The 15,465-nt window shown below is 34.7% G+C and overlaps 1 protein-coding gene across 1 annotated transcript in view; it reads right to left on the bottom strand.

The window, feature by feature from the left end:
- CSMD1 (CUB and Sushi multiple domains 1) overlaps positions 1-15,465 on the bottom strand; it is a 1,056,389-nt gene that overhangs the window by 73,014 nt on the left and 967,910 nt on the right. The window contains exons 48-49 of the mRNA XM_050972940.1: positions 11,807-11,953; positions 1,576-1,764 (exon numbers count right to left, since the gene is read on the bottom strand). Of these exons, the coding sequence (XP_050828897.1) occupies positions 1,576-1,764; positions 11,807-11,953 (336 nt within the window). The remainder of the gene's footprint in view (positions 1-1,575; positions 1,765-11,806; positions 11,954-15,465) is intronic.

The following is a 15,465-nucleotide window of genomic DNA, read 5'->3' as shown; positions in this document are numbered from 1 at the left end:
AGATTTTAAAATTTTGTTTTAATCTGGAAAAGAATTTTATCCTCCATTTTGCTGATCTCAAGCTGTAGGTCTATTAATTATTCCAGGTTCTTTAGTGCAAAGTGTCTGAATTTTTGATGCCAGCACCAGAAACAGCACCTAAAATGCAATTCAAGTCCAAAAGTAGCATTTGCCCTTAAATTTACCTCACATCCAGATCACACAAAGATTCTCTCATGACTTAGTGACCTTCAGGAAGATCGAACAGAATCACATGTCATATCAAATCATATATGGCATATATGTCACATTATACCAAATAACACGATGGCATATCAGATTAGAAGACATCCTAGATTCTGGAAGCACAGATACACAGGGAGGTCCTGCCTGTGGCACACTGACAATTTGAGTTTCTCCCTGGACTAGTAGGGGTATAGCCATATGGCCCTTCTCAGCAGGAAAATGCTCATCCAGTTCTTCAACTGTAGCAAAATTTCTGCACTTTTTACTTTTATTACAAATAGCACACCCTCAACAGAAAAGTAAGCATCACTCCAAATCTCAGATGGCCATTTTTTTTTTTTTTTTTTTGGCAAATCACAAAATAAAACTTTCATACTTCCCACTTATGGTCTTTTTAGAAATATCTGAACCATCACTGAGTCACTGAGATGGAACATCAAGCAAAATATTTTCTTGAAGAAGACGTAAAACCTAATGTTAATGTCTTACATAGTTAAGAATAAGTAAATGCAAGTTTTAATCAATCGTGCTCTTAAATATGAATGCTACTATAATTTCATTCCATAAATAAAGTAGACTAGAAGCAAACCCATGTTAGAATAGGCCCTAAATGATATGGGTAGAATTTGCAGCCTTTTTTTTTTTTCCCCAGGTTCCTGATATTATCATGTGATCATAGAATAGTTTGGTAGGAAGGAACATTAAAGACCATATGGTTCCAAACCCCAATCATGGGCAGGGACACCTTTCACTAGACCAGGCTGCTCAAAGGCCCATCCAGCTTGGCCTTCCAGGGATGGGACATATACATTTGACAAACAGTAGCAACTATTAACAAGAGCAGCAAGCTAAAGTAGACCCTGGTTCAGCTTCAGGATAGCAAAAACTAAACAAAACAAACAAAAAACCCCAATAAAAACTACAAAAAAAACCAAAAATGAAAACAAGCAAATAAAAAACAACAAACAAATAAAAAGAGAAAATAAAATAAAAAATATGTCTTTAAAGTACTGGTTATAAACCTATTCACTAAAATATTAAAGCAATCCCTTATAAGTACTGAATTGTTTATAATGTTCTGTGATACAACAGACCTGTGGTCTGTTTCTAGGTATGTACATTACTAAAGAAAAAAGTACTGAAGACATATTTTTCACTTGGTCTGTGTTTGACTACATGAATACTTCTTAATACTTCAACCCTGCACAAATGAAATACACAAGTCAGTGTGTGTTAGGATCAAGTCACGATATCAGTGTCTCTCTTGGCATACAGCAGTATTGACAATGCTGCACCTTTGTTTTGCCAAACAGCCTTACAATGAAATCATAGAAGCAAGCATTATCTTACCATGGCAGATTGGCACAGGAGAGTCCCACTGGTACATTCCGTTTTGGTAGCGCCTGCATGTCGCGTTATTGTGACCAATCATTCTGTACCCAGGTTTGCAATAATAGCGAACTTTGCTTCCTGCAGGACCACCCGTTTTATTTATAATTCCACCATTCCTCAAATTAGGGTTTAAACTGCAATAAGGAGCTAAAAACCAAAAAATGGACATTACTAAAATCAAACGCACTTAATGTACAAAATTAAGATTATTTATGACATATAAAAACTTTGAACGCCACTAAAATCAATACTAGAACTTTTACAGTACTTTTGGAATCCTTAGTGAAGATTCAGACTACGTATAAAGAATCATGAAGTTCAAAACCAAAATTTATTATCAGAACCAGTCTGTACTACTGCATATAAGGAAGCTGCAATCATGAAGCATGTAGAATGTTCAGAAAGCTCGATCACACTTAATAAATATTCTACTTCAAATCTAATAACTTTATAAATACAAAATTATTATTTGAGCTACACAATATTCAAAACCAATTATGAAATGCTTTATTAAAAATTTCAGTGCACTTAGATATGTATGTCAAAGTTTAAGAATTTTAAATATGTTAAAAATTTACAAGACAACAGTACATTGATTCTTCAGATGCTTTTATTTCAGATTAAAATGCACTTAATTTTTTGTACTTATTCTCTCATAGATATGGGCAAGTATATTAATTTTTATGAAAAGCATGTAACATAACTGACTGCAACTTCTTAAATGTTGACTTTAAACTACATATGAAGTAAGACAGAATGCACCTGTTTGACTTTTGAAATGAAAGTAAACCTTTCTTAATTTTTATCATTACTAATATTTTTGAAGCATGGTTTTCATGACAAGCATGGTCCTTGAGGACCTGTTACATATAAATGGAATTTTTTGATATATGCTGAATAAGCAAAAGTACAATTTTTTTTGTGTCAAAAAGTGAGTAATAAACATCACTTTTTAAAATAAGGTTGCAGTATCTGCCTGTAAGGATGGAATATGGATACCTCAACTGGACCCAGATCAAGCAGAAGTACAGTATAATTTGACACACTATATACAGAGTTGTAAAGCAAATCTGTTTGTGGAATGCAAATATTTACTGGATAAAAGCAATATGAAAAAATTACCTGGACTCCCTAGTGATGTACAAGTCACTGCGTATTTGAAGCAGGTATGCACCGCATCAAGCTTACTGAGATTATCTTTTCAGAAGCAGCATGGCAGGACCATGGCTTCCTGAAAATAAACCTGACTGCACATCCACCACTGAAAAAAGCTTCTGAACATTCTTCACAGAGAAGACACTCTTGCGCTCCACTGAGAACTAAATGTCAATACCAATAAGACTGAGACTCCAACTACTGTTGGAATACTCTCTCCATAATACTGAAATGTGTCTTAGATATAGTGTGATATTAATTTTAACTTCTGCAGACAATTATCCAGTAGAAGCTGTTTTATTTTCACAAGTGCATAATTACAGCTTTGGGTATACAGATTTCAATATCTAGCTCAATTCTTAAATTTTTATCTTTAATGTATATTTTATCACCTGACGGTGCACCTACTATATCAATTACCACCTAAAGAAGAATGTTTTTGTTCCTTGATAGAGATCATAGAGTTGATTATGTTCGTAACAGAAACATTTCCTTTAAATGTCTAGATTTAGATGCAGTTTATCAAAGTCAATATTTCTAAGCAATAACATCCAACATAAACAGTAAAGTCCAACATTCAAGATGCCAAAAAATATTATTTGTTGAAATTATACTGTATATTTCTCAATTAAGCAACTTTATTTCTACTCAAAATGTTATTTCTGTACATTCTTTCACTTGGGGATTACCTGAAAAAAACCCCTATTAAATTATAAAGAAAAAAAAAAAATAAAACTAGAATGAAAATTAATAAGCCAAGATGGTTCAGTAAAAGAATTGTTTGGGACCATGTTCTGTGTCCTTTATAAGCATGGTGACACTCACTTGTCTGCCTAAATTACATTAATTACTAAATTACTCTTTAAAAAGGGGACTTGGCATTTAAAGAACCACAATAAACATGGCTTTAATTTTCCTTTTAACATAATGAAGAATAAATAAGACTGTTATTGCAAAACAAGCAGCTTAAGACCTCTAAAATCAGCTCCAGTAACCTCTTAAGTGCTATTTAATTTTAAATATCATAAATCTTAAGAAAAGATGATGAGTCATAAATAAAATATGCAAATCAGAAAAAACTCCAAATTTAGTACATCAGCACTGCAATTTTAGACATAAGATATTTCTCTGTGGTCCAGTAATACTGTATAAAATTTCTAACCGTATTGTTTTTCTGTATAGTATTTTTATGTCTCATTTTTCCATCTCCTCCTATAACCATTTAATCTGGACTAGTAATTCTTTTATTAAACTGCTAACATTGTTATTCTAACAGTAAATTCTTGGCTAGATATAAAAGAAGAGGCTTTTTAACGTGTGATAGATTTTTAGCATAACAGGTTAAACTTCATGTTCTGATTGTCAGGGTATTTATTGCCATGCTTTAGCTGTGGCTGATTACAACAATAAATATATATGACCTTCCAGAGAGAGAAGCTTTAAAATGGCATGAAATATGGGATATTCAGGCTGCTGAATTACACAGAATGATGTCAAAATGCTGAAAATTTCTTCAGGAGCCAAAGGGGAAATCTACCAGTCATAATTTTTGCTTACGTTGTAGCAATTAATAATATGTTGAGCCCAAAAGCATGGTTTAAGCTCTCCAGTGAATCAAGTGGTGTTCAGAGAAGAGTCAAACAAAAAAAATCTTTTTAATTAAGAAATTTGTAGAAGAAAACAAGAAAGAAGACAAAATAGCAATATCACTCAGAATTTACTTCAACATCCCTTTAAAATACTTAATTTCTAAAGTTTATTGTTGCAGATATTCTACAGAAAACTATATCCTCCTTTCCAGATACCCCGATGACTCCTGTGTATTTTCTGCTTTCAACCATCTCTTTAGCCTACCATTACTAATGCTACTTTCCCTGACAACCCAAGGTGGGTGAGTGGCAGCAGCTTCATGGACCTGTAGGAGAAAAGGAAGAGGTCTGGAAACCAAGATGCCTTGGTAAAGCTTTGTGGTCATCTGCCGTTGGGAAAGTAAAAGGCTGATTTTCACTGTGAATATAAAATTAAGAAATCTGTTTGACAGGGAAGGGAGGTTATAACTGGAAAAAGGAGTGAAAAAACACTTGAGACAAAGATTCTGATTTAAGAGCCATGGGAAAGAGTAGCCATGACAGATCATGCAAAGAGATGAGAAACAGGAAGGCAGGGATTGGAGACCAGGAGAAAGCAATGAAAATGAGAGAAAGAGAAGTATTTTGTTAGCCATTAGTAGTGGTACCAAAAGGACTGATGATTCAGAGACTGAGATTTTGTTCAGAATAAAATATGATTCAGTGAAAGAAAAAAATTATAAAATCAGAAGAAACTGACTAGTGAGACACAAAAAGAAAAGATCAGAGACAGAAGACAGAAAGGAGGAGGATAACAATATGGGGTGTCTTTGTAAAGAGGAAGAGAAATTAGGATGTTAAGCTAGATGGGAAAGAAACATAAAAGTTGGTTAAAGAAAAAACCTTATGTTTTCTACCACTAAAAGTAGACTGTGATTTGTAGGGAGGAGTGGAAAAGGGGTGGAGATAAAGAAGGGTTGAGGAGCACAGCTAGACTGTCTTGGCAGAGGCATTTTGACAACAATGGGTATAAAATTTGGGACAAAAAAAGGTATGATGAATGAGCCTCCATGAAGTGAGGTGTATTCCTTGAAGTGGAATGAAAAGTTCACTAGATAGCAGCACAGAAAAGTTCCGACCTATCAGAAAGGGGCTGTGCTTCCAGAGTACCAAACTTTACACTTTCATGACTGTTAAGAGTGTTTCTGACACACATAACATGCATTTTGTTGTGTAAACCCTGTATGTTTGGATAACTTATGTTTAAAACATTTATCCAACCTAGATCAGATCCCTTCTCCACTCTTACAGAAATTCTTATTAATGACATTTTAAAGTAGTAGCAGTAGGCTGGTAGCAAGTCTGTAGCCATCAAAAAGGTTACAGGTAATCGGTGCCCATAATGCACATCCATGTAAAAGTCCTACTAAAACCATATTACTTTGTGTTACCGAGACAGCATGGTATGTATAGAAAAGGCTGAAACACAAAGCAATGTATTATGTTTAAGCAACAGATAGCATGAGAAGAAAAAAAGCATTTTAAGCAAATTATCTAAAAATTCTGAAGATGGATTTTTGTTTTATAACTCTGAAAAGTACACTTGTTGATACAGTAAAGGAATAGTGATAAGTCTACATAAAATTCCCTTAGTCCATATTTTAATAATTTTTAATCTGTTCTTTAAACTGAACTCTATTCAGGGTCCAGGATGAAGCACACATAACAGCTTCTAGGATCAGGAACGGGCATATTAACAGAAGAAACACACACAAAGCAATAAATAAATGTCTGAAGACCTGAAGTGTAAGCAAATGTTTGAAGAATGTCAAACTGAAAACTACAGATACTGTAAGCTGAGTGAAGATTTCAAGCTTAAGCAGAAATCCATACAGTGCACTCATAAAATACTGCAGCCTTGTGTCAAAGACCACTGTGATAAAATGCTGTTTTTCTCCCAGCCATTTTCTGGGGGAATCTGTCCTGGAATCTCATAAGGCTTAGCAGAAATAGGTGTAATCACACAGGAGTGCTCTCATCTAGGAATGACAATGTTTTACCACAAAATGTGATAAACTTCTATGACTGTTCCAGCGACCGAAAGCAACTTTATGGTTATAGATTTAATTTACTTTTCCAAATGACATATCGACCACATTCTTTTAGGACCTCTTAGATAACAGGGTATTTTGTAGGACAACACACTGAACATTTTCAGCTCACTTAACATTAGAACTTTTGTAATTTGCCACTGAATACCAACAGGGTAATAGCTGCCAGCTAAATCACATATCACTAGTCAATGGATGTGTGGACAGCAACACCTATAAACACTGATCTTGCATTTGCAGGACCACACTCTTCCTTTAACTAAGTGTATTCTCTTAAAAGCTGAAACATTTAATTATTTATGCTGAGGGATTTTTTTACTGTTTGAGACACTCTGTTTCAGGGAAGTTCAATTAAATGACTCCCAATTAAAAATTAAAATTATTATAAATTCTATGTCCAACCCTCCGAGATGATTTTGTAGAACTCACTCTCTACAGGGAATCTAAAAAATTTTATCAGAAAATTAATCTTAGCAAAGGACTTGATTTCCCAGCAGAATCCTTGATGAGTGGTCAAAAAAACTAATATGGAGAAAATATTTGTAAGTATTCACAGAAACAGCACCATGTTTGAAATTATAAAGAAATGAAAACAATTCCTACAGATACCACAGTCATTTGTTTACTGTACATGATAGATTTTATGTTGAGAAATAAAAAGCCACACCTCAGTAAACTCCTTCTTTATAGCTTTCCCTTTTGGATACCTAGTTCTCTTTGTCATATGACTAGGGAATCTTATCTCTTTGGGCTGCTATTTTTTATATATCCACTGTAGTAGCTGGTTACTGTCATACTCACTTTATAGGTAAGAAATTGGACACAGCCTAAAGTAAGTAGATAATGACACATAAGAAAACTGAATATATCTTTTCTGATTACTAAACCATTTCCTTAATTAATGGACCATCCATTCCATATGTTAATTTTAATTTTAAAATGTACAGTATCAAAATGGAGAACAATACTCAACTAAGCAACAAAAAGGGATCAGGCTGTCATACTTTTTCTTTTGCATTTTATTTTAAATCTAACAAATAAACAATATGAAAAGAAAAGATAAATTTGCAAAGGTCTATTCCCTCTTCAGTGATATAGTTGTGAATGTCTGCAAACTAAATACCTGACTGAATAACCTGCTATTTCTATGACAGCTATTCTTACTGGTGGTTCAACATTTATAAATGATTCTGAATATTTTTCGTGATTCACAGTACTGTGTAAACCTTGCTGTGACCTTCCTACTGTGCAAATCACTACCTAAACGTTTAAAAATTGGAAAAGAAACAATTATACGGAATCTGATGAACTTCTTCACATAGTTCCCTTGTCACTTCTAACCATCTACTGGAAAATGTAGACAAACTAATCAATCTTCTTTTATTATAAAATGAAATAGAGAGGGAGTAGGAACACTTGTTTAACATGTCCAAAGCTTAAAAATAAAAAGAAAAGAATGATTAAGAATGAAGCTTCTTGCAATTACATAAGAGGTTAAAAGCACATAATAAAAGTGTGCTGGGTTGATCCTGGCTGGATGCAAGGTGCACACCAAAGCTGCAGAACTGCTCCCCTTCTCAGCTGCACATGGGAGAGAAAATATAACAAAAGGCTTGTGGGCTGAAATAGGGACAGGGAGAGATCATTCAGCTTTTACTGTCATAGCCAAAAGAGACTTGACATGGGGAAATAATTATTTTAATTTCTTACCAATCAGATCAGACTAAGATATCAAACCAAACTGTGAAAAGCCTTTGCTCTGCCTGCCCTCCCCTTCCCCTCCTCTTTTCTCAGGTATACTGGTTTGTCTAGGATAGTATTCATTTTCTTCCAAAGTTCCAATATGAGGCTGTTATGGATTTCTGATGAAAACAGTGTTGATAATACAGAGATGTCACTGTTGAGCAAAGCTTACACTGAGTCAAGGCCTTTTCTGCTTCTCACACCCTCCCACCAGCAAGGAGGCTGGGGATGCACAGGGATTTAGGAGGGGACAAAGATGAGACAGCTGACCCCAGCTGATTAAAGAGATAGCCCATAAGATATGGTGGCATGCTCAACAATATAAGCTACGAAAATAAGGAAGGACCAGTGTTTCAAGGTATGCTCAAATCACCATCAAGACTGGCGGAGCCCTGATCTCCTGGAGATAGCTGAACCCCTGTCAATGAGAAATGGCGAATGAATTCCTTACTTTGATTTGATTGCAAATGTGCAAGTTTCTGTTTTAACTATCAAACTTTACCTGTTTATCTCATCCCACAAGTTTTCTCATATTTATTCTTCTGATTCTCTGCTCCATCTCCTGTCTTGCTGTGAGGAGAATGAGCAAGCAGCTGGGTGGACCTTAGTGGTATGCTAGGGTTAGAGAGCAATAGGCTTCAGGGAAACTCAGCTTTGATGCCTGGAGAACCTCCTCCCCCTCCATCTTCACCAACTGTGGTTTCTGCAGATTTGTCACTCATGTATTCTCACTCTTTCTAGCTGCTGCTGAGTATATATATATATATATATATATATATATATATTTTTTTTTTTTTTTAAGTGTGTTATTGCAGAGGCACTATCACTATCCATGGCCAGCTGCAGGTCCATCTTGCAACCAGCTGAATCTGGTTCTTTTGGACATGGAAGAAGCTTCTAGCAGCTTCTCACAGAGGTCATACTTGTAGCCCCCCACGCTACAAAAAACCTGGCCACTTTACCCTAAGGAATAAGAAAAAATAGTGCTATTGGCAGGAAAATACAAATTAGCTAAGTAACCACTGGACTTATTCACTTTTGAATTAATAACCAAGAAGTAAACAAAAGCTTGTAACGGTTATAGTTGCAATGTCAATTTGAAAAGTAGCAAAGGAAGTTCCCATCTGGTTCCCAAGGCCTTGTGCCTCCAGCAGATATGCCAGGTACTGCAGTGCACTTTCATTCCTTCTACCAATAATTTAAAAAAAAAGAATCTTCTACTTCTTCTTAGTTATGCTTTTCCCCTTGCTTGCCTGGGTAGGAATGTGTATATAGGGTTACAAATTATTGAGAGGTGCTATGCAAATACTTCATAGATTAAGAAAGAGATTGTTTAATATCTAGGCATTAGTGCAGTTAGGAAATGTATATTTTAGACTAAAAATCTAAGCTAGTGCCTGTATAATATGTCAAAGCCCTTAAAATAATACCTGTCTGCTGTAACACCACAGCTTTTTTCCACTGAGATTTAGCAAAAAGTCTTATACCACATGATAGTAAACATAATATTAAGCAAACAGCTTACACAATTAAGGCTGCATGCTAAAGAAAATAATAAGCATTTCCATAAAAGCTTCTAGCAGTTTTTAATAGTGAATAAAATTTGTAAGTACAAGTGAAATCTAGCTGTGACAAAGTGACAATTTACAAAATTTTGTGCACAGGCATAGCTGGAGAAGAAGGGAAAGGTTATGGGAGGGCAGTAATTCATTTCAATAGGATCTTCATCATGAGGAAGCCTGCTGGCTCAGACACAGCTGCCACAGTATCAATAGCCTTTTTGGGATCTTGTATTTTTCCTACTTTCATGATGTTGCTCTCCCTCATTAGGATTCAAATCCAATTGTTTATGCTGCCGCTCACTGTTACTCTTCTTTCATGCTGATTATTTCCATTGAATCTCATGTAAAATGGACAGAAGTTTAGAGAAAAATGCAGGCACTGACTGTTAGTGGAGCGGAAAAAGCTAAACTGTTTTTTGTTTCTAAAACATAGCCATAAGGATTGCATATCTCTCTCCAGCCCCCCAGTTTTATTGTTAGTCATAGCTAGTGCCATAATAAATGATGAATTGAGCCTAGCAATTACAGACCCCTTCTTCAGTACTGCAAAACATGTTTTGTGTACATGCAAAGGTACAAAATATTTTGCCGTTCCTCAAAAACCAGCCTGCTTAATAATTTGATACTTACAAACCAACATCTTCACATGAATTCTACTAATGTAACCCTGATATTGCTTCCTCACTTTGAACTAATGAATGAATGCTCACTCCTTTTACTGCCACACATTTGAGGGCTACATGTGACAGGTTCTCTTGTTCCCTCTTGCACATTCTCAATCTATCTATTAAATCCTGCAATTGCTTTTTTACTATAAAAACCTATATTATTCCCCAGTAAGCTTGAAAAAAAAAATATTTTCCCCATTCCTCAGCTTCAGTTTGTCTGTAGTAATTATCCAAAGGTGCAGGTGAAGATGATACTTTTAGTGATTTCTTTCCTGACTTCTAACAGTTTCTGCTTAGTTCTTAAATCCCCAAAACCAACATAATTATGCTCTGAGCAGGGCTCTGCTCCTATGTTTCAGTAACAAGAGAAACTTTCCAGAAATTAGACAGAGCATGGATGGTACAGAAAAGGAGTGAGCTTCCCAAAAACTGTCACACTAAATACATTTACCATGACTAAATGGGAGAAATCTGGTACTTCCTGAAATGTTCTGCTAAAACATTATTGGTATTCCTTTCTCTATTTAAATTTATTGACAATTTTTAGCCACCAAAATTAACTCACAGAACCTTTCCATTGCTAATCAAATCCAAACGCAGTAGAAGCTAATGTTAATGATAGCAATTATCACCTTTCTCTCTCACACATACTATTCACATCATGTAAATGATCCCTTTGCCAAGCCTTTTAGTAGCAATGTGTCTGTAGATGTATGTGTGGAAACATCATAAACAGGCTGCAAACTGAGTAAGGGTCAATATGTCTGCACATAATACATAATCCAGTACTGCAATATGTTTTTTCTTGATGTTTATTATTAATGTGGGAAATCATTTTGGCACTATTTAGATAGACTACTTACAAATTTTCATGTTACCAGATTCATATGCAGCCTGTTGACGAAATGAGGATTTATTCCTCCCCCCCCAGTTTTTCATTTATTTTTACATGAAGAAAAATATAATAATGAGAGCTGTGAACTGCAACTTTAGGAAATTGCAAACCTAATAATTGTGCACTGAATTGCAGCTGAAGTACTACACAGCTAATGAGGATCAAAAAAATTCTCACTTCTGAGTACTTCTGTGAAAATCTAAGGAATATCCCTACCACTACATTTCAAAGGCCTCTCTCTGGATCTGATAAGACAAGAGAACAGGTTAAGAGGAGAGTATTAATGGGAGGAGTATTAATCTGGAGATCTCTAACATACTGGGAAAAAATGGAGAGACCAAGTTCTGTGCTTAATCTAAAACAGAATGATTTCACATCCTTAAAATAAACATTACAAAAAATTATCTTCAGAGAAACAGACATTATATTACAAGTGGACAACAGTATATCCACAAAATATAATTTAAGAAAAAGCATGAACAGTTACCTGAGTAACGGATCTTGAATCCTTTCTTGCTGGTGGCATGATCAGTTGACCAGCGGAGATACAGCTGATTCATTTTGCTTGTGAAGTTCAGCTGCCCAGTGTGATTTCCACTCAAAGCAACCAGTAAAGGGCTTTGCCCAGAAGAACCTTCAGAGATGAAAAAAGAAACTACTGAAGTTTTAAAGTACTATGAATTTAAGTAATTCTTTCAATATTGTAACTAAGCTGTGAATGTGAACATGGTAGAATAGGAAATAGCCAGACACTTCCTTGTCAGAATAATAACTAACAGATCTCAATTTAAACTGTCCATCTGGTTTTAGGTTTTCACTAGAGAGCATATAATTGCTTTATATTTCCATTTGTTTGTACCTAGACTTTTATCTAGGTACAAACAAATGGAAATATAAAACAATTAGTGATTTCTCCATAAACACTGAAAAAAGTAGTGGTTTAAAAAAAAAAAGGGTATTAATTTCTATTTGAAACAAATACACTGAATGAGAGTCTTTGTCTGCTCCTTGCCCTTTTAGATCTATAATTTATTTAAGCTCTTTTCAAACTAGTGAGTGGCAGCAAATGGATACTTCTTTGATATTGTACAGCTTGTATAATTTAAACACTACCATATTACATAATGAACACAGTAGCTAAAAAAAGGCAAAAAGCTCTGTCATGTGTAAGACCACCACAGTTCCATTTGGAATACACATATGTACAAGTGTTATGAATTTGCTTCACTAGGACTAAGTTCTGTTAATTAGTATGTTTGTTATAGTTCCATTTTAGTGCAGTGTTCATTTATGGTAAATACAAGATGTTGAAAAACTCTATCCTGGCCCTAAACCAGTCTCTTCACCAGAATAAAACCCTAGAGGCACAGATGATGATTTCAAGACTATTTATATAGAAGATAACAAAAAAATATCAATCAAAAATATGAATCAATCCAATCTCCAACTGGAAGCTTTCTAAAACATTAAATAGCTTTTTTCCCTCCATATGAAGGTATGGAGGAAAATATGCTTCTCCAGCTGAAGCACTCTCACATGCTCACCATGTCCTTTGCTCCATGCTTTCAAGTTTAAGAAAACTATATCAACCAACATTATCTTGGTCAGAGTTGCTATTACAAATAAAGAACTTCTTCATTCATTATTTGCTGTACAGACTGATCAGGTCTTCTTATGTTACAGGAAAATAGAAAAGTCAAACTGAATCAAGTGACACCTAAAAATTGAATACAATGCAATTGAAAACTGTTTTCAGCCCCATCCAGTTCAATTAAAAAAAAAGTAAAAATTGTGACTGGGACATTTCAGGTACAAAAGGGAGGTTATGGAAGTCACAAAACAAAAACATTACAAATTACTTCCCAGTTCTTAGGAGCTGCATTTCAGTCACCCTAATATTACAACTAAATTAGCATTACTAAAAAAAAAAATCTAAATAGGAAATGCATCTACAACATAAGAACAAATAAGCATTGCTTTAGGCATGGGTTGCTCAGCATGCCCTCATAAAAATGCTTCACAACTTGTTTGTTTGTCATATTGCAGAGTTAGTGTTTGATGATTACAGTGTAGGATAAATGATAAGGAATACTAAGGGCAATTCCTATTTTTGCTTGAAAAAATTATTTAGAACATGACATTTGACTCAGTCTGTGCTTCACTTTGGATTTTGTAAATCTGTTTAATACCCTTGTAACAGTTTGGAATGTAAGTATTCTTTTAAAATTCTCAAGGGACTAAAGAATGGACTTCTACAAATAAAGACCTACGACCTACAACAAGGTAAGAATCCTTATTATTAATCATTAAATTATTTTGCAGCACCATATGCTGTACCACATTTTTTAATCATTAGGAGATCAGAGGATTGATTCAATTTTGTTAGTTCTGCTTTGTTTTTCCCTGAGTTGAGTTTCAGTTTCTCTACCTTACCAAGCAGTCAGCTCTTCAGATGGTGGTCAGGAAGGTCAGCAGCATGACTCAGTTGTTCTTGAATCTGACATTTATTTAATTATTATTTCAGAGTTTGTCTATATAGAGAAACAATCAACACACTCAACTTCTGGTGTGGTGATGTGTCACATGATGTTCTCTTGAATGTTAGATAAAAGTTGGCATTTCCTTCTATTTTCAGTGATAGATTAATTTCAGTTTATTTCAGAGAGGAAAAAAAAATTCTGTACTAAATGAATGCTATTCAGTGTAAATACCTGAATGCCATATTTTCAAGTTCAAAACACTTTAATAATTATGTTCATGTAACATTTATGGCTTCTCTGGTTTAGAATCCAGAGAGGGTTTTCCAAGGGTATGACAGGTAAGTGGGAAAGGCTAATGGGCTTGCTGCTCTCACTTGACCAGGCTGGCTTTACTGACTGGCTGCCTACCCTGATCATCAGACAGCTGCTGAAGCACCACAATGTACAGTGCAGTCAGGTAGGTGTAGTTCTTACTGTGCTTTGCTTTCCATAAAGCAATCAGAGATGAGTGCCTTAGCAACACTAATTCCCTAAATATTTGTCTTGCAAATCTTTATACAGTTTCGGCATAAAGTTTGATGATGTATCTTTACCTGTTAGAGATAGATCAGTGCAGTTCTACTAACCTAGATGAAATACACTGTTTTGGACCACATAAGGCCCCAAAATATGACATATATTTGTTTGCTGTAAAATGCAGCAACATTTGAGTCTGAGTTATAGCCATCTCTGGAAACAGTATAGCCACATTAGCATTGTCTTCTGCCCCCAAAAACTCATGCTGAGATGTCTAACTAATTAGCAAAGCACATTGCTAATGTGGCCACATGGATACAAACAAGTATCTCTGCAAGGTGCTGCAATGGGCCATATCTGAATATCAGCTTGTTGAGAGCTAGCTCAGAAATCTCCACATGGCACTGTAGTTGAGAGTTTATAAATATGCCATTATCTTTTTCACTTAAGGTTGCTGGTAGGTGGTAGAAAAAATTACTTCTGCAGAGCTGCAGTAGAGATGAATTTGTAAGAGTATTATTTCATGCCATGAAATTGAAGAGCTTAAAAATGTAGGAACAACATTAGTTCTTCTCTCAGATCTATTATTGATAATCTGTTTTCATTACATTTAAATTCAGAGGAAAGAAAACAAAAATATACATCAGGAAAATTATGCTGTTTCAACTAAATTTATCAAAAGAAAACAAAGTGATTGGACCACTAGAAAAGTTCAAGTAACATTCCATATGTCTTTGATACAAAATGGAATGGAAGAAAAGCTAATCTTAAGAGATTTTTTTATAGACTGTTTATGGCACTAACCTGACATGGACCAGCATACATATTATGAAGAAAAAAATATGCTATGATATGGCATTTTTAAAAGCATCAAAAATATTGTGGATTTTTTAAAGACGTTTCTACCAAAAGGTGAAAAAATTAGTAATTTTGGACATTAAAATCTAATCCTTCAGAAGAATACTTAAAACAAGATACCTTAAAAGATATGACCTCTTAATATTTTTTCATGCTCTGAAACTCCCATAGTGAATATTAATCATTTCTATCATACTTATCATATATTCTAGATGAATAAAAACGTATTTAAGAACAATCAGAGACTAGTTATCCTTGTCAATCAATGAGAACATAATAAGTCATATTAAGT

The sequence above is a fragment of the Serinus canaria genome, chromosome 3, assembly GCF_022539315.1.
Source record: "Serinus canaria isolate serCan28SL12 chromosome 3, serCan2020, whole genome shotgun sequence".
NCBI classification, from domain to species: Eukaryota; Metazoa; Chordata; class Aves; order Passeriformes; family Fringillidae; genus Serinus; species Serinus canaria.
The sequence above is the reverse complement of the archived record's forward strand: the minus strand, read 5'-3'. Positions and strand labels throughout refer to the sequence as shown.